The sequence below is a fragment of the Agelaius tricolor genome, unplaced genomic scaffold, assembly GCF_023055355.1.
Source record: "Agelaius tricolor isolate 1412-34295 unplaced genomic scaffold, bAgeTri1.0.p SCAF_4, whole genome shotgun sequence".
Taxonomy (NCBI): Eukaryota; Metazoa; Chordata; class Aves; order Passeriformes; family Icteridae; genus Agelaius; species Agelaius tricolor.
Genome location: NW_027269264.1, coordinates 16396408 through 16421270, shown reverse-complemented (window position 1 = coordinate 16421270; position 24863 = coordinate 16396408). Strand labels below are relative to the sequence as shown.

Below are 24863 nucleotides of genomic sequence, written 5' to 3'. Positions count from 1 at the left end.
TTAAAATGTGTTTATTAAATAATTTTAATAAGCAAATTTTAGTTAAATTATCGTGCCAAGATCTTTTATCCACAAGGAAGTCAGGAGATTTATTCTTGAAAATGCTGATTACTGTTTAGTAGTGACTCTTTGTATATAGCCTGTCTTTGAAAATCTAAAGCTGGAGAAAAAAAATAGACCTATAGTCTTTCACCAAAAAAATATTTGATCAGAACTGTTATAGATAGGAATTTCATTATCACTGAGTACTCCTTACTATCAGCTGCTTTAAAGGCGATTTAAATACTCCCATGCTTCAAGCCCAGAGGTTGCATACAAAGGTAAAGGAGTATTGTTGCCAGTTTAGATCTGTAACTAAAGTGAATGTGAATTCACTATTGACACTAAGGTAAATCTTAACTCAGTTCAAACATGATACATAGAATTGAGGCTAGTTTGTTAAAAAATATAATTCTGGACAAAGTTAAAACAACAAAAAAGAAGTCTTTGATCTTACATCAATTACCTGTTGAGAATAGGTATTTCTTTGCCTCATGTGAAAGAACAGAAAGAGTCCAAATCACTAAAAATTATGAGAGGAATTCAAAGTCACCACTCAGATTATCAGGAAGTGCTGGTGTTCCATTACCTTTTTTTATCCTCTCAGTCATCAGCCTAACTTGTACTTACTGTCTTGCTCATACACTCTCTCAACATCTACTGTGACACTGGTAATCAACAAAAGGCTTGCTCCAATCAAAATCCAATTTTAACTAGAACAAGTGTGAAAAATTATTTCCACTTCCTGTTCTGAGTGTCACAGAACAGGAATCACAATCAGAATTACAGTCACAGTACAGAATCCCAGAACAGGCCAACCTGGAAGTGGCCTCAAAAGATCATCAGGTCCAACCTTTTCTGAGAAGGGAAGCCTAGATGAAATTATCCAGCATCCTGTCCACCCACATCTTGAAAATCTCCCATAATCCATGAGGAGGTGGTTTTCCAGTAATTAACTATTCTCCTCACCATAAAAGATGAAATCTTTCCCCATGCAACTTGTACATATCAGGTTCCATGTGACTCACCTTGAGAAACCAGGTCTACCGGGGGTTCATGGGGTCCATCTGTCAGACAAGAGGAAAAGCATCTTTCTTTGCTCATTAGCTTGCCAAGTTGGTGAAGAGGTGCAGCAGACGAGGTTCAGGTTGGCTATCAGCAAACATTGGAACAGACTGCTCAGGGAGGTGATGGAGTCACCATCCCTGGAGGCATTCAAGAAATGGATATGGCTCTTAATGTCATGGTCTAGCTGACATGGTGGTGTTTGGTCAAAGGATATACTTGATCTCAGAAGTCCTTTTCCAACCTTAATGATTCTATTCTATTATACTGCCCATGTAATCTGTGGATGCCCCATCCCTGGCACTGTTCAAGGCCAGGATGGATGGGGGCTGGTGCAACCTGATTTAGCTAAAGGCATCCCTGCTCATGACAATTGGTACTAAAATTATCTTCAAGGGCCCTTTCAACCCAACCCATGAAGAATGGAAGGGCAATATTTTATAATTCTATTGCCTTTCCATTCTTCATGTGGCTTTTTGTGAAGACAGCTTCTGCCATCTTTGTAGACACTGTGCAAGAAATGGAAAATTGTCCTCCAGTTTTTCTTTCTTCACAGGGCATGTTCTCCAGCCCTTTGGTCATCTTTATGGTCCTCCTTTGGACCTTCTCCAATCTGTCCTTATCCTCCTGGAATTATGGATACCAGAACAGGAGCACAGTCTGACAAAGGCTGATTAGAGTGAGACAATCACTTATTTTTGGCCTACATAAAATGTAAGTTAAACAGTTAAACGTATTTCCAATTCTACTTAAGCTGTTCCTTTGACTCCAATACTTATACTGGTTTCTGCCAGCTTAGAATCCTCTGCTAGAAAATACAACTCCATTATACAAACAGCATACTGAGCTAAGTGGTAACACCTCTAATAGCAGAGGAAAATAGAGAAATCTTATCCATAAAATATGGTAGGCAAAATTGCAGTATTTTATTCTGTAACAGTGTCTCAAAGTTGGGGCATATGTCATCCTAACTCAAGTTTGTTGATACACCAGAAATTCTATACTGAGTCACAACAAAACTGTATCTGGTCCAGTGTCTAGCTTGCAATAGCAGTTTCCAGCAAGTGTGTGCTACCGAAGTATTAGAAATTGGACATGTATAAACTGTCCTTCTCTGATAAGTACTCTTCAGCAGATTTAGTAGATTCTGTGACTTCTACTACACATATTTTGCAACTACCTAGTACATAATGAACAGGAAACCAAAATCTGGAAAATCTATCAACAGCAAGACATAGTAAGCCTGTTACCTTATTACCATGAAAACTGCCAAAGAACATAAAAACACTAGAAGAAATGTTATCCAGACATTTCCTTTTATTAGGACATTGAAACAGTTTAATGTACAAATGCTTTGTGTTAGTTGTAAATATTTCCTCTGTTTAAGCAGCATTTACAGCTCTGTACATTTACATGTGCACTTCTCTAGTCATCTTAAGATGCAAGACACTTTTGTGGTAGCAACTTCATAGATCAGTGAATGCCAACACTCCACAACCCTGTTTAAAATAATAAAGTCCAGATGGAGTGACAGAAAGGAGACAGTACACCATTCTGTGCATTGACTGGGTTCATATTTCAAAAGTGAAAAAAAAAAATAAAATCAAAGTTATTCAGCCATACGTCTCTTTCTTTCTTAATACTCTCCTTATGCATTTCACCTCCTATCCAAAAATAATGATTACTATAATAAACAGAAAAGGCATCTGTAGTTTTTCCTATAAAAACCATGAAACTACACAAATAGCGATCAATTATTTTTAAATATTCAAGGAAAATAAATTTCTTTGTTTAAAATATGAATATATATTTCATGTAGACATGTTTCTTCAATATAAAATATTTTGAAAGTATAAATTCTTTCCAGTCCACCCCAGTCCTCATATATTGTAAAAAATTGGTTTCATCATGACAATTTCAATAAATGACCAACATTTTACAGTTAAAATGCCCTCCTTCTCAACTATCAGATATTAATAGTCTATTTAAAAAAATTAACAACATTTATTTTTCTTCACTATTTAAAATACTGGATTTATTATCCACTTAGTTGAAACTGTGTTCCAAGTATGTGGCAAAGTGAAATACATAAATTAATTGAAAAAAAAATTTCTTTTCAAAAGATACTTTGAAGTTTGGGATAAAGTCCTTGTGTTTGATTCATCTCACAGTATCGTACTTAATAGGTTTACACTGAACTCCAGTCTCATGCCCACATCTGAAGAAATGTATGGAAAAATACCAATTCATCCAAATGTAACTACAAAGCAACTAACACAGATTTGTTAATATATTTATCAACCAAGAGCACTGGGCAGTTAAGCACCTCAACAGGCTTCTGATTTTTCAAATGTCAGAAGTTTAATCAGAATCACCTGCTGTCTCCCTAACCCCAATCAACATTTTTCCCCAGAGCCACCCATTTCTTCATCTGCTTGCCATGACAAAGATATTTATCAAAAAAGTCAAAATGAAGAGGAGCCAGATATGCTTAAACTGACCAGGGATTTCCCTCTCCACCAGTTACATCTCGTAAGTGTCTTAATTTCTTACAGAGACCATGCATATCACCTGTCAGTAAAATATATATTACAAGAGCACTTCAGCTGCTATCAACCCAGGTATTCACTTTGCTGTGATCTAAATGCTTCCTTCCTACATACTGGTAAACAATAAAAAAGGACAAAGGCATTTTTACCAATGTTTTAATGGTGGGTATGTGTTTGTCAAATGAATCAGATTATGGCATTTCTTAGCAACATTTTTTGACTTTTATTTCATCAGAATTACTTAGTCACAGATTTGAAATTGCTAGAAATTTCACTCTGCTTCTACCTTAGCTGTCATCACTTCATTTAAAAGCAAAAAAACCCAACAAACCAAAAACAAAAATAACAACACAAATCCATGTATCTAAAAATTTTTGTTAGTTCTCTAAGCACAACAAAAATTCTACCCCATTTGCAGACAACCTAAAATAAAATGAGAGAATTAAATACAGATTCTGCAACTTAGGATTTCAATGCCAATGGTTATTTGCTTGCCTTCCCAGGCTTATCTTAACTCCAAAACCATTTAATATGCTACACTGGAATCAAAGTACCTCATTTGTTCCAAATTTATACATCAAAGGCTTGACTTCACTCAAATTTGCAGGTTTCAATTATCCAGCCAAAAATGGCTCAAAAGCTCAAAGTAGAGCCATAGCATTTAATTTCCATTTCTTTCAGTCTTTGAGGGTCTTCAAGATGACTATTCTGCCCTTCAGTTCCAGTCTGTAAAATGGGAGTCAGTCTCATTCTGCACGTTTTTTTCTCTTCTAAATTGTTGGCTTCTCACTGGCTTTTATTCACGGTTAACAGAGAAAACATAAATGTCATTGAAATAGAGATTCTCTTTCACACTGGGATTTCTTTTACTACATTACACAGATAATGATTTGACTATTTCCAATGTCAAGCAACAATCACAGAAGCGCCCCAACACAACTTTAGGTATTCTATCTGAACATACACAGATGAAAAGTTTTGAAAACCAGCACAGAAACAGTCTCTGTGAACTGGAGGCAGCATAGACTATGCTTACCTAATGTAGAATATTTAAAAATATATGATCGACCATGCTACAAAATCCAATTGTGTAAGTAAAAATCTGAATCAAACATGATTATATTTAACAATGATGTTTCTCAAAAATAGTCCTATATAATCCTTGTAGTAGCAACCAAAAAGGCACATAAGTACAAAACAACTCAACACATACTAGGCAGAATACAAAAATTTCAGACAGGCGTTCTTAAAGCAAAATTGTGAAATAAAAAGCTGCATTTTCTGTTTTATAAAAAGATACGTACTTCCTTACCAGTTTCCTGATTGAAGTAAAGTGTCCATATATGTAATGTCCAGCTGTGCTTACTTAAAATCCTGACAGCACAACCTCCAAACATTAATTTCAAGTTACTTGGGAATTGTATGTGCACAGATTGACTTATGTTTAAGTAGTATTTGTACCATTTAAACTCTTAGTAGCTATCTGCGAGTCTTCCCTTCTAAGGCATAGATGTTTACAGATAAAACAAAGCGCATATCATTTTTATGCTTAAAAGTAGTTTGATTAAGCTAGTATTTAGTTGCTGTTTCAAAACCTTGGTTCATTTTCCATGTTGCCTATTACTCCTCTTCAAGACTGGTACAAAGCACCCTTATCTGAACATTCTATACTGGAATTACAGCAGTTTCACAATTCAGACATTTGAATTTAGATATTTTAAAGATAATAGTACGAAAAACCTCACCCATAATATCAAACATGCATATAATTACACATGGAATGCAAAAATTAAATAGTATTTGATATGAATTTACTCTCTGGCCAGGCTTTCTTAAAACCTGGCTGCCAAAAATGGTTAGAGAAAGATATATAAACAAAAAGAATTGAAGGTCCTCCCTCTTATAATTCAATAGTAAATGACATAATATAGCACAAAATTATATCTTAATGTGTTATCCTTTTGGTAATATTAGGAACAGTGTATTTTCATTTGGAAGGTGGGGAGGGATAATTGAAATTTATTTGAAGTTCCCACATTCCAAGAAAATGGAGAGAAAACAACACATTTTACATGGTTTGGGGTGAAACTGAATGTTTATACACATTTTTGAGAACATTTAAGGGTTTGAGGAAATAAATTTAAAACTTTGTACTAACTTATGAAAGAGTCATGAATTCAGTAGTGATATCCCATTTTAACTAATGTGAGTAAATGGTAGAGTTTGAACTGGAACAACACTGTCATTCACTAACTCCAAAATTCAGCATTCTTCCGCTCACTGCATTTGTATCACTCTGGAACAATTTTGTTAGTCAGCTTTCAATGCCATCAGTGGAAGAATCTGGAAGTCATTGTACAGTGTAAAACACTTATCCTGATAATGTGGGGAAAGAGGAATCCAAAAACGGCAGTCTAATTCAACACAGACTGTGCAGCTTCCTTAAGAAGTGATGCAGCTTTGTCCAGTTCTTGTTCTGTTTGTTCCACTGTTATCACTACTCGAATACTAGGAAAAAAAAAACAGAACACAGAGAGTAAACTTTACTCCTAACCTTCCGCTTAGAATTGTATTGTACTAATTTCAACACATTAAGATCACTATCTGTAGGGAAATTACTACAAATTCAAATTCAACCAGGTACAAGACATATGACTAAACAGATGTGATCAGACTACTTTTTGCCCCCGCTCTGCCACCCCACCATACACACTGCAGAGATCTATTATCTTTTTTACCTACAGAGTAAGAGTAATTTTCCTCATAGAAATGTGCCTGCTAACAGGCTACATGCTGACCCCCAAGATCCAGGTAGTTTTGATACAGTTATTTCATGCTTCTAGCATGCTGTAACAGTCACTGAAAATATACCTCAAAACTGGAGCCTCTCCCATTTTTCCAAGAACCAACTATTTAATCCACTCTATTGAACAGAACTCTATTGTTGTATGAAAAGATATGGCCACAGCCAAAGAAAAAATCATGTAACACGTTTTCTTTCTGCTAACCTGGGTGGAGGAAGACATTTTTCTTCTTTCTCCAAATAGCGAGCCTGTGTTAATGCAATACCACTATTCATGCACTACAAATAAAAAAATACAGCAAGTCAACCTGGGAATTTCTGATAGCATATCCTTTTGATCACCAAACACATATCACTAACTTCTATTAATCTGGTGTAAAGATAAATGCAAGTTATTTCCCAAATGGAGGTTGTGAAGGTTGTGCAAAATCATCTCTTAATTTCAATACAGCTTTAACACATAAAACAGTTTAGGATGCAGTGCCTTTAGTTTTCACCTCCATGTAATCAGGCAAACATACCAGATTTATCAGGCATTTAAATCCTATTTAAGCATATTTTCAAGGAAGTTAACTTCAGAATTTCTTTTTCTAGCGTAGCCTTGTTTACCTGCTACCTGATATATAAAGATATATCCACCCTCACTTCTTCATGTGGGACAAAAATAACCAATGTGTATTGAAGAAGGAAAAAATACTATATATAGAATATGAGATTGTTCACACATAAAAAAAGCAAATTCATGGACTAAGAAGCAAAAGTTGACCTTAAATGGTAAAAATGCACCTCCAGAACACTCCTCTTATTAACATAAAAGTTTATACAACAGTTTATATGCAGATCTGAGCATTAAAATAGATAATAGGAAATAACTATTTCCTGAAGTAAATAGTCTAATATATATTTGTAGTCAGGCAAGAAATGGTTAGAAGGTAATCTTTAACAGAGCCATATAATCAGCACAGAAACTAAGTTTCTTGCAGCATTCCCGCAAGACCTTTCAACAAGTTACCCAAGAAGCCTCCCTACCCTTTCTTCATTATTAACATTCAAAGGTATTGATATATTTTAATTACTATGGTGACACTTACATAATCCACAACTCTTTTGAGTAACTTCACATCATTTTCTCGAGATCCAGAGCTCTCCTTCAACTGTAAGTGCAATGCTGGAGAAAAAGATTCTCCTACTACTTTTAAACCAGAAATCCTAAAACAAATAAAAAGCCTTTGATGTACATCCTACTTGAAGACATTTTGAAATTCTAGATAAGCATTTCTCCTTTCTAGGTGCTGATAAAAGATGGATATTTCACTTTACTGATACTAATGCAGACAAAACATATGTGCATTTCAGCTTGCATTACATAAAGTTACCAAGCAAATGTTTTTCTAAGGAGTTTCAGTAAGTTTGTATAACAGTAGTTACTCATCCTTTTGCAAAAAGGATTAATAAATCAGAAATTCTTAAAGAGTCCTTATGAAGATGTAAGAGAAATGTCTGTTAGGCCTGTAATTTGCTGATAAAAACCCAGCTAGCTGGGTCAAGTCACCTTTTTATCACTTCAGATATAACAAAGAACAAATGTTCTGCTGGGGGTTTTGCAAGATTTGTCACGATTTATGATTTTATATTATTTCTTGTAGAAACTCTTTACAGCATCATCTGTCAGTCAGACAGTTCTCTAAATTTAGTTATAGGACTATAATTGTTCCTTTATCTGTACATAAGAACAGTTGTTAACTGGGTTTCTAGAATTTGACTGAATTTGATTGTCATTGTCCTGACACATCACACACATTTAGGATTGAGTTATTCCCATCCAAAAATCTGTATTCAATATCCAAGCAAGACCTCTGGTCCCCAGAATTAACAGGTCACATAAATACATATCAACTATCAGGTGTCATTTTGATTTCTGGACTTTGATAAACTTGCCTAATATATATTTTAAGAAGATCGGGCTTATTTTATGGTAGTATCATTCCAAAGAAGTTAATATAATCTATCATGCATTACAGATTTGTGTGAGTGTTTTTGAAAGTTATTACTTTCTGTAATATGTAACACAAAATTGTTGCAGAAGAAGAATTGTAAAATACAATTGCACTATTACTGCACATTAAATGGCTGTTGAACATCACAGAAATTTCTGCCAGCTTTTTAGTATCAAAACATGACAGATAAAAAAGCTTAGTGAGTATAGTCATCATTTAAAACATGAAAGTATTAGGAAATTTTAAAACTTATTTTTCAGATAAATTCTAGCCATTTTCTCTGTGCCTCCAGAACAATGGGTACTTTATTACATTTTAACATTCAATCAAATATGTAGGAACAGTATTGTATTCAAGGTGATTGAAAGGTGCATTGAGTTCTCTGAAAGAGTATCCGCTAAGCTTCATCCCAAATGCTTTTATTTGTTTATTTTATTTTCAAAATGCTTATCAATACTTTGTGTCATTGAGACCTATCACACTCTCCTAACAATTTTAATGTGTAAGAGATTGAAGCCTTCTTCAATAGCCTTAAGGCATTGAGGGAGGTATTGGACTCTTTTTAGTAGCACAACAGGGACAGTTGGGAAAGAATAATTTTTCTCCTTTAATACATACACAATTGAGTGTATATATCCCAGTCTAAACATCTGTAAAACCAGAAACAGATTTGGGCAAGAAGAGTTTCTTTAAAGTTCACATTATAAAGGCATAGCCAAATAAAAGCCAAAAAGCCCCAAACCCCACACTTACCCCTGTAAAGCTTTGTGAATCCGTTCACATTTAGCACGGAGGGTCTGAAAAATGTCTATACACAAACAACAACAACAACAAAACAAAAACAAAACAAAAAAACCCATAAAACAAACAAACAGACAAACAACAACAAAAAAAAAACCAACAACACAAAAACCCCAAAAAAAAACAGAAAAAGAAAAGGCTTAGACTTCCTGTTAATACTTTACATTTCTCGAAGATTTCAAATATAGCATTTGGAACCGAACTAAGTATGTATATCCATTGAACTTAATAATTCTCTTTACTACTCTTCTTAATGTTCCTGATTCCTATTTCTGCCAGGAAATGACAAGCTTTTAAGTCCTGACAAATGCACTACTTCCCTGTATCTCATTACTCCAGCTGCATATGGAGCTGTTGCTGTTCATGACCATATGGAAGGGATGACACAAACACTTTGTAATGGGATTGAAATGGCAGGACGAATTTATAAATATCCATAAATATAAATTAAAAAAACCCAAAACCCAAAAAACTTCTTTCCCACTAGATGTTCTAGTGGCTGGGATTTGGTACTGCTGTGGTCTGGCCTCAATTCCTGGTCAGCAAAGATTTTTCGAGGCCGGGTTGGATGGAGCTCCTGGTCTAGGTATCCCTGCCAATGGCAAGGTGTTGGAACTACATGATCTTTAAGGGCTTTTCTAGTTGACTCCCAGAGCAGAATCTTCTGTCTGCCAACTTTAGAGAAATACTCTGTATCTGGTCCTGCAAGTCAAAGGCAGTTTGCCCCCTGATCATTCCTGAGATTCTTGCCTGAATGCTTAACTAGAGAAGGAGAAAAACCCTAATTATATAGTGCAAGTGGAAAGGAGAGGGTTGCTCTGTCCTGAGGAAATATATTCTCATTTGTTTCTGTTTAACTTTCTCTTCCTTCATTTGTGCAGAAGAAATATGTTTTTAAGGAAGAGGCAAAGAGGCATATTACTGATCTAAACAGCAGAACAAAAATGTCTTATTTGCTTTTTAAAAACCATCTGTGTCCCTCTTAGCCTCAAATAACTTGCTTATTTTCAGCTACAAGACGGAAAGAGATGGAAACACTGAAGAAGAAAAGCAGAGTGGGAAATAACATTAAGAAAAAACATGCAGGTAAAATTAATTAGCAAAAAAATAAGAGGACATCAGAGTAAAAAGGTGGGAGTAAAAAGTAGGGAGAAGGACAAGATATTAGTTTGGGGTGAAGAAAGACTGAAGGATAACATTTTCCTGAATTAAGTACCTGGATTATCCTCCATAATATTCAGAGCCTCAATAGCAGCAGCAGCTAACAAAGGAGGTAGGGAGGCAGAAAAGCAATAGCCTTGACCAGACAATCGCTATGGGAGAAAAGGAAAAAATAATAATAATGTAGACAATGTTTTAAATGTTAATTCATGTACATATTAAAAACCTCTCCTCCAGACCTACAGGTACATGTAAGGATTTAAAACGAGGTCCCCAATTTATCTACAATATTTCACAGGAACCAGTTTCTGTGTAGAATCAAATACAGCATAATCATCTATATCCTACTTGCAAATGGGTATTAATAATTAACTCTCACATATAAGTAACTAATAGTGCCAGATTATTTATAAAGAGATCTGTCTTACCTGATGGTCAATAATAAAAGATCTTCCACAGCAAAATCCACCAATAGAAGCCAATGAATTTTCCATGTTTGCACTAATAAGATCTATATCATCAATCTGTCAGTTAAATTAACAAATAATTAAAAGATGCTTTTGATTGCATCAAGACCATAAGTTATTAACGATACATCTTGTTTCATGTTACCATGAATACTAGAAAAGATCCACCAAACCATGACATAATAAAGTGAAAGTACAACTGAAATAATCACTTTAATCAATACAGAAAGGACATTTGAGAAATTGAGATTTATGGATCTGTAAAAAAATTGCATACTATCTCTCCCTTCCAGGCATTGCAATGTGAAGCACACAAACAGATAAAATAAATTATTTAGATGCTGGTGACAATTCTACAACGCAGTCAGTGTGTCAGGGTCCTTCAAGAGTATTAGTAGCCCTATGTAGTCATTAAGAGGTAGAATAGGATAAAAATCAGGCATAAATCTAATTAAAATAGTCTGAACATTAGAGACCCAATTGTGTTATTTCACTTGTTAGTTGCAAATATTTTCTTTTGCCAGGCTTCAAAAGATTTTGTCTGTAAATGAATTTAATGTAAAAGTCAATTAATTAGAAAGAATTTAACACAGGTAATTAGCTGCTATCAGCTAATCAGATAGCAGTTGGCATGTATCACAGTAACACGGTTTCCTTTTCTAAATTAAGTTTCTCTTTTCCAAGTTTGGTATTAAGTGAAAATAACAGGACAAAGGGGAAGACAGAATTAATTTTCTGAATTTGTTGTTTCACTTCCAAGCTGAATACAGACACTGTGAGAATGAAGTGAAAGATGCTCCACACAAACACTGGCAAACAAAAAGCATTTCTCCCTTCCCCCCAGCCCAGGGGACTGTGGTAGTAAGCGCCTGCAAGGAATACCATTTTGGATTTCCAAAGTACTCCTCAGCTTTATAAACACCATGAAAAGTAGACCCTTGGAAAAACAGTTTGGCTGAATCTGCTGGTAAAGTACTATAATAACACCTTTCAAAGAACCATCAGAAGTTTTATCTTATTTTTCCCCACTGGAGTACAAGGCAATAGAGCAAAATAGGATGGCTATACACTGCAAGGATTTTTCTTATTTACTCCAATACCTCAAATATTTCTGTGCCAGAGTGATACTTTCAAGTGTAAGTTGCTGGAAAAGACAGTATTCACTATCTCATGGAGTGTCCAAAAAAAGGATAGAATTATGCATTGTAAAAAATCGTTTGTTATCTTTGTCACTTAAGATAAGTAAAACTATTTCAAGTGAGCACATGAAAGACTGCCAAGACCTGAAAGCTCTGGGCTGTTAAAAAAATAATAAATTTAAATATATACAGATTTTAAAACCCCCTATATTTAAATGTTTACTGTACACTGCAAAAGTATCTGTTAATGGCACAGGTATTAGGAAACAATTGCACAACTTGCTTCTGTACAAATCTCTCATTCACAACAAAAAAGTACATACATTTATTCCAAAGTGCTCAGTAATTCCTCTTCCATGTGGTCCAAGGACGCCAAAGGAAAGGCTCTCCTCCAAAAATATTCTAACTTTGTACTTATACTTCAATTTTATCTAAAACAAAGGAATTTTTATAGAATACAACTCAGAATTTGGTGACAAAGTGCATGGGGGAGATAAGGTAAAGAAAGACAAGGATAGCATTCTGAATACTGCATAAAAGTTAGTTCTAGAATTCTGTTCTGTCATTATGACATTTCAAAAGCCTTCAAAATTATTCCACCATGTAATACTAAAACAAATTTCATAAATGTTCATATATTAAAAATCCTCTTGTTTTTAATAGGTTCTCAAGTACTTTCAAGACAATGCATTCTTACACCATTTCTTCCATCATCTACAAGAATAAAGCCTGCATAAAAAGCCATTTTATGCTGAATAGCAAATATTTTCCTTGAAGTCACTATTTCTGACATTTCTGTGAAGGTTTCTTTGTATCATACAGTGTAGCTGAAAACACACTATATTTACAGGATAAAAATTAAGACCACAGCCAGACATTATTTTTAAGTGTCAATAGCTTCAGTAACCCAATCAGAAGTTTCAAAACAAGGTTAAGGTTTGGAATCACCATTTCATGAACATGTGAGAAAGCAGGAGGGTAAACAAAAAAACTGACGCAGAACTTTTCTATGTAGGCAACACTACTATTTCACTAGCCACATACTTCATATGTGGTTCAAAAGGCAAACTAAAACCACTTACCAACTCTGGAAGAGGGCAAATGTCTCCTGTGTTCATATACAATCCTTCCACTACAATAAACCTTCGAGTAACACGGGCCTTGCGAGGATTCTTCAGGGAAAGATATGGTTTTAGTTTATATTAATTGTTACTAAACAAGAAAAGCTCTAAATATTTTTTTATAGGGAAGATTTTTCTGAAGGGAATGGCCACTTTTTCAAATAAGCTGTTACTTAAATTTATACTTAGTATTTTTCATCTGTAAGAGAAGTTGAAATTACTCACTGGACTATTTTGTCTTTTATTTTATTTATTGTGTAATAATTTCAAAGCTTTTGACTTCTACACATGATTTAAGAGGACTTGTTTTGCAACAAATCATAACCAATCCATTTGAACTTTAGGAATAAAATTCAACCACTGTAACTACAGAACAAATACTGCAAATCTTGGTCCCTATTATACTCATCATTATTCTAAGCATTTGGAAGACATTTCAACAAGTGTTTTGAGCACCAGGATTCACAATGCAGCACAAACCTCTTACAAGTACTGCCTTTGTAAAACACAATGCAAAAGTATTCATAACACTCATGTTACAAAGTCCTTGTCTGATCTCTGGATACAATACAGACCATTAAAATATTTCTCACTTGTTTCTGCTAAATTTCAATTGGTATAATTTCAGTTTTGCTGTTTTAAATTGCCATTCCTCTGTTATTTACTTTGAAACTTATTATTATTTTCTGATCAAGGATATTTAGTCACACTTCTTTCATTTTTCAGTTCTTGTAAAAAGATTCAGAAACATCTATTTAACTTTTCTATGTGGTAGGTACCAAACTAGTCACAGTAGGCTCTACAGGCCTTACCAACTCTAATGATATGACCTACCCTTTTCTAGTCAGTATGTCTTAGTTAGACACACATGGTCTGTATTAAGCTCATGCCTACCAATTATATGTTCACATTCAGCTAATTACAGTAAGAAACTTCAACCATATAGCTAACTCAAAGCACTCTGCTTTAACAAACCAAATGTGTTAGACAAATTAGTCTGAAAACCACATCTAAAAACTCATGTAAAGATTATCTGACAAAATGTATTTTCCATTAAGGTACATTAACTAGTACGTTATCTATAAATCTGCTATTAATCAGATCTGTTAGTGATTTACACTGATGTAAAGCCGATGGACAGTTTATCTACTTTACTTTTTCTAGGTCTTAACACAAAATCAACATTCTTTAAATTGTCTGTAACTTGCCAGCATTCTGCGAACAAACCATACAATCATTATAGCTACTCAGTTAATTCTTTTAAAACTCATCTAATCAAGTTATCTGTACTTTCTGATCCTGATCTTAGCAATTGCTTTTGGACATCCTTTTGCATTACTACTAGAATGAGAAGAAAGCCATCAAACTGAGTCAAATTTTTCACAAGAGAGAACATCTTAAGAGTTGAATGCATGATAGGGGAGGACTGAGAAAAAAATCAACCATATTGATTCTATAAAGGACTACCATTTTTGTGCTGATTTTACAGTGTGGCATTCAAAGTGATAGTTAACTTGCACGACATATTAGGTAAATACAGTTACATAAATTTCTCAGAGATACAAAAAAAACTCTTCAATAGTTTTTAAAGAAAAGAAAAACATTATCTCACATCAGTCATCTGCCTGTAAAGATATTTCCCTGCTACTAATGCCTGTGAGCTCAGTTCAAAGAGTTAAGAAGACAAATGCAAATAAATAAATACTTTTCTTAAAAAAATTATCTTAATTAAATAAGCAACATTAACTGCTCAATAGAGACTTATGAAAACCAAGTAACTGCCTTTAAACACTACATCCATTCAATTACACGACTCAGTAAAAAATGTGGGGGAGGTGGCACAAAAGAGTACAAATATTTCTTCAAAGGAATGGTACCTTTTGATCTTCAGTCTCTTGTTCCTTCAACAGTCGTTCAAGGTCAGCCATATCATTATGCTTAAATAACTTGATGTTACTACGAGATGCTTGTAATCCCTTCTGAATAGCAAAGCAGGCAGCTTCATCTCTGTAAATATAGCAAACCTTTCTAAGTTTGTTAAACACAGTGCAATTATTCAAAGAAAGCTGGCTATTAGGACTTGTCTTTCTTTTGAGCAGATATTCGTACTTAGGTGTAGACAAAACCAGATGTTTTAAAGCACTGTATATTTTACTGACATTTTGAAAACTCATTTCAAAGCTTCTCAATACGAATATCTTTTATATGAATTACAGACAGTAAAAGGAAGCCAGCAGGTTTTTTTGTTTTTTTTTAAATCTACACTCATCCTTTTGTTTGTATGTGACAGCAGTTTGAGCACGGCATTACATGGACCATGTAAAATACCCCAGTAATCATCCCAGAAATCTCTCACTTTGTTCTGGGTCTTAGGAAAAAAGGGCAAAGATGTGCCTGTAACATTTACTGTAGTCCTCCAAATACTCAAAATGTCCATTTTAATGTCCTTTGAGAAATAATATCTCCATATCCAAAGAACTATCCCCCATTTTTAAGTGCTGGAACAGCAAATTTCCAACTATGCTGGTGTATGCAATTTCACAGCTGCTTAGGTGAATTAATCTTGTATAAGTGGCAACTAAACCAAACCTGTAAATGCAGTAATTTCAATTGCTTTCAAATACAGTTAGATCTTTTGTCAACGAGAAGCTGAAACAGCATGAGAAAACTAAATCCAGGGTACAGTGGCATCCTTGAGTAGCGTGTGCACAGTCTGGGCATTTGTCTCAAAAACACTGATCCAGAAGATTATAAAAGACAATCAAAAAACATTATTAAATTATGAAAGAACTTCTGTAAAGAGGTCAAATAGGCTTCAAGCCTTGCACTTAGAAAAGAGAGCACCAAAGAGACATTTTGGCAGACAAATACAAAAGTACCATTGTGCTGTAATTTAACCACAGCAGGCAGCTGAGCCCCACATTGACACTCACTCCCTGCTTCCAGGGGAAAAATGCATGGGGAAAATCCCTGTCTAAAAATCAAACTCATTGATAGAAATTAGTAGGTATTATATTTGAAACTGGTATTTCTTCATATTTTTCATAAAATGTTCAAGCTAACCATTTGCATGTCATAGAAACACTGAGGATATTAAAGACCTAAGGCACTGAAAGAATCAGAGGACACGAAAAATCCATCAACTCTTACTAAATCCAAACCCTCTTTGGCGCAGTAAATTGAGTACTGTTACATTGCTTCTCTCAGCTATTGAATCTTCCCTACACAAATCATGACTAGCTATTTTTAGGTACCAGATACCAGACCTGCCAAATAATTTATTTGCTTTTGCATAGCTATTGTTCTGTTATTTTAATATACAACAATATTTATCCAACTAATCCATTGCAAATAGACATGAGAGGCTTTTCACCTCCAGCTCTCCTGGAAGAAAGGTGAAAAGCCAGCAGTAGACAGGAGAAAAGCAAGTGTAACTGTATCATTTAAGAAGAAAATTAATTATTAGAATTATGTTAGTATTTGAATGCACAAGTTATTATGCTTCTTTTGCAGCTGAGTGCCCACATCTGAGCTTTCACAATGAATGCAGTAATTCATTTGTAATATTTGGCATAGAAAAAATATTTGAACTTTGTACTACAAAATGTACTACTTGATCAAAACTAGCAATATTTTTACATTTTCAACAAAATGTTTAGCAATCATTAAAATAAGAAGAAAACAATTAGAAAATAATACTTACACAAACACAATATCCCCTCTCTTTGAATATGCAGGGATAGCACTGGCAATTGTTGCAAATCCATATGAGTATATAATAGCTTCCTCTGTCCTCATGAATTTTGCTAGCCGTTCTTCTAATTCTAAGTGCACATCTATTTGAGAGAAAAATCAAAAATCTATTAGATAGCTATCTTGTTTTCATATAAAAAAATCTGTCATTACTTTTAGAAATCATCTAATTGAAGCAAACAGAACATTTATGTGTAGAAATAGCATTAAAACAAGTAACTTCCCAAAACTCGGTTGCAACCATTCCAGCTTCACTTAAACTGACAAGTCACTTGTTATTAATCACAAGTTTTGACAGATCTGAAAATATTTATGCAACATGTTTCTCTAATGTTCTTACACCAAAGTTGTTAAAATCTACTTGTGACTAGATCAAAAATGATGCAGCGTTCTTGGACTGCGACTAGAGAGCACAGTTAGTACAGTCAGGAAACAAATTATGTAATTTAGAGCAATTAATGAGGTCCTATTGGCAAACCATCAGTCCTTCCAAGCTGATGCTTCCCCTACATAAACACAGCTATCATTATAACAGAATACTGCTCTTGTCAGACTACAAGTCATAAACAATTTCCTGAACACACTCTAACCCATTGAAAAGGTCACACCTCCAAGCCAGAGATTATTCACTCTTAAGATACATTGACCCAATCAAACACACACCATTTCCCAAACCAATTTGGTCAAAGTGACGCATATCAAAAATTAAAATACTAAAAATTGTAATACCATATGGTGATTGGATTGTTGCTGCAGAAAGTTAACCACAACATTAAGTATTCTGCCAAAGCAAAATAACCTGTATCAGACAAACTGCTATTTTCATTGTCTAACACTCTTGCCACTATCTGCTTCTGCTACCAATAGACAGATAATTATGCCTTTTGTCAACTGGAAATAAATAAGATCAAAATGCAAATAGCGTTCATTACTGTGTGATTTGAAAGACCACTTGTGGCCATGTGTTACCTTTTTGCAATTACTGGAAGTTTACTGAAACTAAAATCAAATAAAGCAACATCAGTTATATGTACAGATTCTTCCAATAGACTGTGGGGCATGGTTATGTCAGTGTTGGCTCTTTCTGACCAGACACCAATAGAAAGGGTGCAGAAACGAAGGATATTGTATAAATCCCAATTTTGCCATACTAAACATATCTAGCATAATCTTTCCCCAAAAGGACACAGCCATCTGACATATTTATTACTTAAAGGAAAGGGTATTTATTCAAACAACAGCCTCCAATCACAGCAAGAACAATTTTATCCATAGCACGCAAAATATAAATCCTCACAATCCTTTCCTAATGTTTACCTGGGCATTAAAAAATGGACCAGAAAGAAATTGGTTTTCCCACTGCTTTTAAATGAAAACAATTAACCATTCATTATTTGGAACTTTTCTTTTGCACTCTATTATTTTGATACACTAGATATACCAAATGTTCAGGGATATCTAGAATAGCCTTTCCTCTCCAAAGACTTCAGATGGGAGGATACTGACTGGAATTCTCATCTTCTTTCTGATTGAGATTGCAAATAGTCCATTTCCAGAATATTTGTGTCTTTTTCTTGTGTCATTTCTACATGGACTTCAGAATCAATAAACAATCTTCAATCAGGCTTCCAAACAGGTGGGATGACCTTTGATTTATTGAAAGAAAAGTCCAACAAAGATCACCAATAAGAAAATTTTGAAAAAAACACACTGGCCACACAGCATTTAAAATACGCAATATAAACAACATTCAGTCCAAAGTGTTTCTTTTTGAAGCCTCATCAGTAGAGAATAAAAAATCAGGGGAAATAAGAACTGAACTACTGTTTTTTTGTGGTCAGCTATTGATACCTAATGAAGAAAAATGTTCTGAGTGACCACTCACACAATTTAAGTGAAAAAGATGACAAGACGACCACTGTTCAAAATCAGAACGCGCATCCTTCTCACTGAGCCTTACTCAGGAACAACCACCATTACTCTAAGCAAGGTCTAGGTAAAAAACAGTGGGCAAAACAAGTATTGTCAGGACGGGCAGATAACGAATATATTCAGGTTTGTGCTACAGAAAAGAGTTTTGCAAACCTAAGTAAATTTTGCCAAGGGCAAGAACACGTAAGTTCAAAATGACATGCACTCATTACATATGGGTATGAATGCTTTGTTTAACCATGAGGTTGAAAAGTGCTAAAACAATATTAAGGTTGCATTGTGATAAAATCCAAATACTATCTGACTCTCCTTTATTGCAATGATTTGCTTTAGTCTGATTACTCCACTTCGATTAGCCTAGCTTAAATGAAACTGCAAACACCACCTGAAGTACATTTGCACAGAGGGAGACAACACTGAAACAGCTTTCTGTGCAATTATGAAATGTTAATAAAGCTAATATTGTTAATAACTGTTATGAAATGCCTGTTTAATGCATGCTCACATGGAAGTCAAAAAGAAAAGAAATGAGAATTAGGGAGATAATACCCACAAATAAGCAGGTATATGTAAACATACAAATATTTCATGCTTGTTACAGGATAAAGGCACAGATACATATTTCAGGGATACTAGACAAAATAAAAAATGTCTTACAAGGGACTCACTAAATCTATTCATTACCTTCAAAGTGGCATAGATATGAAGAATCAAATCTCCATTCAAAATAAATTACAACACAGTATCTACATTTCAAATAGAGATCTCTAATATTTACATGAAATATCAGCTCCAAAGAGGGGATAAATCTGAGCAGTAACAACAAACAACCATCAGTTAATTTCCACATAGGAATGTAAGAGGAAACTGTATAGTTTTGCACAGAACATGACCCATTTACCAAAGTCCCAGTACATGAAAAAATGTGTGAAATGTTTAAGGCACACAATGATGTAAAAAATGACACAATGATGTTTCTTCTCATAGATTCATAATCCTGCCACACTAAATGTTTTAAGTTAGGTGAAAACAGGAAGACAATTTCAGATTGAACAAGCAAAGCAAGAGTTGGTCTACCATTTAAAATGGAGCCTCCATGATTTTTTGTGTAAAAGATGATACCTCAAATGGGTGAGTATAATACCACTTCTTCTCTACTGATGTCAAGTAGCAATGCCATAGATTAGATTCCTTGCTTTGTGAAATGGAGCACTTACTGAAAAAATTCAGGAGCCAATGAATAGCAAAAGCTATAGTTTACATTTTAGGATTAGCCCTCCAAAGAAGGCAGGAAACAACCCGAAGAATCTCTCACTTATCAGAAAAAAAAAAAAATTTAACCTGTCTGCTTCAAACAATTACTAGAAACAAGCTAACTGAAAGACTTCATAAAATTTAAAATCAGCTTGGATTCAAAAGGTGATTATTATTCCACAAGGTTTTTTGAGCACTTCACTGTTTTGGAGGGAAGGGAAAGGCCTATATGAATTCCAACAGACCACTGCTGAACTGTCATCACTGAGGGAATCTAGTTTCCTATAACCTCTTTCTGTACTAATCGGTGGGCCACCAGTATATTAATTAGAAACAAATTATGGTTCTAAGCTAATGAACAATTTCTTAGATTAATATCAAGATTCAACCCTGTTCTGATAGATAGACTTATACCACATCAAATTAGGCATAGCAACTAGTTAATCACTTTTGGAACTAGTCTGACTAATCAAGAAAAGCTCAAGCTTGTTTTGAATTCAAATCAAGGCTACAGGAAGTTAACTCTATGAAATAATTTGAGTATAGACCCCCTCTGAATTCCGTCATCTCTGGGGAGAGACTAGAAAGTTCACAAACTTGATGGTTTTAGCCTGTAACTGTGCAGCAATTAATGTTTAACTCTTTGGTTTACATGCAATATTTAAAAATATAAGTGCCTGTGAAGAACTATGTCCAGAACCCAATACTTAAGAACTTGCAACTTATTAAAAAGAACGAAAACAAACCCTTTTCTTAGTAACACCTGCACAGCTTATCAGTAGAGGAAAACTTCATCCTGGCTACAGCATTAGTAGTCACAGAAGTGGTCACAGTAGTTATCACAGAAATCAGACTGCCCCCTTGTGGTCCCCGCAGAAAGTTTAATTCGCGCTTACATTTACACTTCCAGACACTGTGAATTAATAAATTCTAATACGTTTATTTTCTCTTTCTACTATGGTTACCAGAACTAGAACAGATTACAAACTTTGCAATTCTTTTCAAAGACCAGCATCAGAAAGAGTAAGAAAAGAGATAAAATAATAAGAAACAAAGCCAGAAAGAATAAACACTGCCAATCCTCAACAACTACAGTAAAATGTGTGTTAGAGGATAACTGTTCTTCAGAGCAACAGGAATAACTTTTTGCTTATATATTGGACTATTCTGGCTGGCTTACCAAACTAGTCTGAACGTCTTTAAAGGCAGATCAAAGAAAGTTACTCACCGAAAGTACCATAGAATCCTCTGGGTCCACAAGTGCCAACACCATATTTCTTCAGAGAAGCCTGGGCTGCATTCTTTAATAGGAAAAAATTATGTGAAATGTTTCGACATTTGTTTTCATATACACTTCACACTGACAATTTTACACTAATGTACAAAGATGACTTTTTGTATCATGTAAGATGACCTGCTTCACAGAAAGTATAATAATGTACTGAATTCTGTAACTAATTTCACCTCAAAACTACTTTAGATGACTGTTTAAGCACCACTCATTCTAATATTTAAGGACATTAAATACTAATCTAACTTGATAATCATCTAGGTGTGCAGTAAGTACACCAGATTAAACTTCAGTAAAAACAAAACTTGACTAGAACAACATTATGAGATTTATAATCTTACTTCCTGCTATAGCAATATATGTTATTGATGAAGTTCAAGTTTTCAGTATTCTTTATCCAGAAATAACATACAAAGTAAAAGAGGAATAATCACACAAATAGAATAACTGGAAGGAAGAACTCACCTTAACTTTTTCATTATTCAAAAGTCCAAGGAAGTTAAATGATGCAAAGTTTATACATTCCTTGCCATTAACAGTGATTATATGGGTGGGAGGACTGAAAAAAAAAAATACAGACCTATTGTTATGAATTAAGAGTTTTGGAGGGAAGGGAAAGGCCTATATGAATTCCAACAGACATAAACATCATAAACAGTTAATAGAGGAGTTCTGTTTTCAACAATAGAAGGCACCCAGGTTTTTCAAGATTCCCTCTTTCTACGACTTCTGTTGCAGCTGCCAAACAGTACTTAAGTTCAATGTCAAGACACAAATATACTCAACAAAACCTATATTCCTGTAATTTAATAAAGAAACTGTAAATAAGTTCTTGATATATTTAATGATTCCTTGTTGAAAACTTAATTCATAGAAAGATGACCCCTGAAGAGATACATAAAACTTCTCTTCTAAAAGCAAAGTGATATCTATTTTCAAGAAGTACTAAAAATGAAAAGGATATCTCATTGCTCTTACTTCCAAATGAAAAATTAATTCAAAATCAATGTTTTTGTCATAAAGCAACCCCAGAATACCTATCTTCTACTGATATGGCTATTGAAATATAGACAGTAGCTGTAAGTGGGTGAAACTATTGTATTAGCTATCATCTCAAGTTTCAAATTCAGTTTAATCTAGAATGATTTGAGTAATTAATGTAATCAGGAAACAGAGAAAGTCTGAAAACACACACTACTAGCAAATGAACTAGCAAATGAACAGGAGTATAATATACATGAAGTAAAGGGCAAAAAATTTCTGCCCTAAAAAAATTGTGATTTAGGTAAACAAAAACAAACAAAGAAATTGGAATAAGTAAAATATTAATCCCTTTAAATAAAAGCATCATATCTGTGTACTGTGTTCTATAAGCAAACCTGTTCTGGCAATTATACACATCAATACAATAAGTTAAAAAATTTTCATTAATCACTTGGAGTGTTAAGAAGTCTCAAATCTAAGCCAAATACAAAACCCTATGTCTGCCCATTTCTATACTTGCTGTCAAACATAACAGATGAGATTCTATGCTATTCCTCAGACACATGCTTTTCCTGTGTGGAAAACTAGCATTGGGCAATTTTCTTCAGCAAAATTAAACAGGGCTGCTCCAATCTCAAATGCCTGTGCACAGCTGTTCCAAATCTGGTGGCTGACAATATTTCAATGGCTACATTTCGTGTGCAGAGCAAATAACTTTTAAGTCCAAGCTATTCACTGCAAGTTAAGAAAAACTCTGTACTGCCTGAACTTCGCTTTTAAAAACTCCACGATCTTGAGTTATACCTGTTCACTTGACAAAATTCAGCACATGTTGCTTCAACTAAACAATTGCAAAAGTTTACTACACAGCTTTACAAAGCTTTCTACTCACACAGTGCACGTTCATCTTTTGAATGCTGAACCTGTCCCCACAAAGGAGCTGTCCTGCATTACAGCAGTGCATCTCCTGCACAGTAGTAGCATTATAGAAATGTGCAGCAAACTGTCTTAGGGAACTGACTGCCATTAAAAATATACCTGGATCTGCTCCTCTGTCTAGCTCATCAATGAGCTGTACCAAAGTCTGGATGTCCTAATGAGTGAAATAATTACTTCATTTCACAGATGTTCACCAGAGCAGACCTGTACATATATATACATTTTGTCACTAACATGAGATTCAGTATATTCCCAGCATACTATCAAATCTGGTAAATTTACAGCAATTTCCCTCACAGCTCCATCTCTCAAACCTAGAAAACACACCAATGTTTCACCAATAACTTGGCTGTTATAAAGCTGTAGCCCTCATGAAAACTTGGCAACCCCTTTCTATCAGAATTTTACCCCAACTTCTAAAGAAACAATAACAAAAACATAAATGGAAAAGGGTATTTCAGTTAATAATTTATATAATATATAATAATATATAAAGCATTGATATTGACCACATCATAAACCCTGCCTTACAACAAGAGTAAGTCTTTGGAAAAGGAAAACCCTGAACCATTTAATTTTTTATCTTTGCATGTATCTCCCTTCCCCTAGTGTAATAGTGCATTAGGTATCATAGTTAGGAACAACAGTTATGATATACTGAATGATCCAGCTTAAACAGTAAATTAAAATATCATTTCAAGCTATATTCAAAGAACATGCAAGCTACTCCTCTAGAAATTGTCTTTTAAGGACTGAGAGCATGTCCACTATTCTTGGGCCTCTCACTTAAGTGTTTCATATATTGAAAAAAATCAGTCACAGAAGAAAACAAAGTTATGAAGGTACTGATGATGTGACTTCTACTTTAAAGCAGAAGAAGAATTAGCATGAAAATCTTTCAGATGTATTGTTCTACAAAACAGATTTACATTTTCTGAGTGAGATCTCATACAACTAAGCTATTTCGCATGGATTAGTTCTGAGAAAGGCTACCACAAGGAGTAACTAATTTCTGAACTGCTGAAAGCTTTTGTGGGTACCTTCTTCAGCACTGGTTCAAGATGGATCACTTTTTTGATTAGGACATGTCTGAGGTTTTGGCTTTCCTCTTCATTTGGTAACGTTACTTGACTATGCAGAAAGGAGAATATGAATGCAGGGTACAAAATGCACAGCCTGCTGAGGGAGGAGAAAATCTGCCTCACACATACAGCAAGTCAAAATTTTTACTGAAATACTTCATTTTTCTGTAGTGCTTATGAGCTTTTATAATCCCCAAATATTACCGTAAACACACAGTATTATAAAGATAATGAGAGTTGTGAGGCACTAGAACAGGCTGCCCAGAGAAGCTGTGGATGCTCCATCCCTGAAAGTGTTCAACACCAGGCAGGTTGGGGCTTGGAGCAACGTGGTCTAGTGGAAGGTGTCCAAATGGCAACAGTAGAAATGAGATTACCTTTAAAGGTTCCTTCAAATATAAACTGGTTTATGATTAGGATTTTTGTAAATCACCACTCATTACAGACATTAAGACATGAAAAGAATTGAAAGAAGACTACCTCAAT

At 34.5% G+C, this 24863-nt stretch overlaps 1 protein-coding gene across 2 annotated transcripts in view; it reads right to left on the bottom strand.

Moving 5' to 3' along the window:
- Positions 1–2401: 2401 nt before the first annotated feature.
- SPTLC1 (serine palmitoyltransferase long chain base subunit 1) overlaps positions 2402–24863 on the bottom strand; it is a 34854-nt gene continuing 12392 nt past the window's right edge. For both annotated transcript variants that reach the window (XM_071424733.1, XM_071424734.1), the window contains exons 4-15: positions 21838–21931; positions 21310–21382; positions 16846–16978; positions 15020–15149; positions 13104–13193; positions 12345–12452; positions 10844–10939; positions 10471–10567; positions 9207–9261; positions 7548–7665; positions 6662–6735; positions 2402–6161 (exon numbers count right to left, since the gene is read on the bottom strand). In XM_071424733.1, the coding sequence (XP_071280834.1) occupies positions 6068–6161; positions 6662–6735; positions 7548–7665; positions 9207–9261; positions 10471–10567; positions 10844–10939; positions 12345–12452; positions 13104–13193; positions 15020–15149; positions 16846–16978; positions 21310–21382; positions 21838–21931 (1162 nt within the window). In that variant the 3' untranslated portion in view covers positions 2402–6067. The remainder of the gene's footprint in view (positions 6162–6661; positions 6736–7547; positions 7666–9206; positions 9262–10470; positions 10568–10843; positions 10940–12344; positions 12453–13103; positions 13194–15019; positions 15150–16845; positions 16979–21309; positions 21383–21837; positions 21932–24863) is intronic.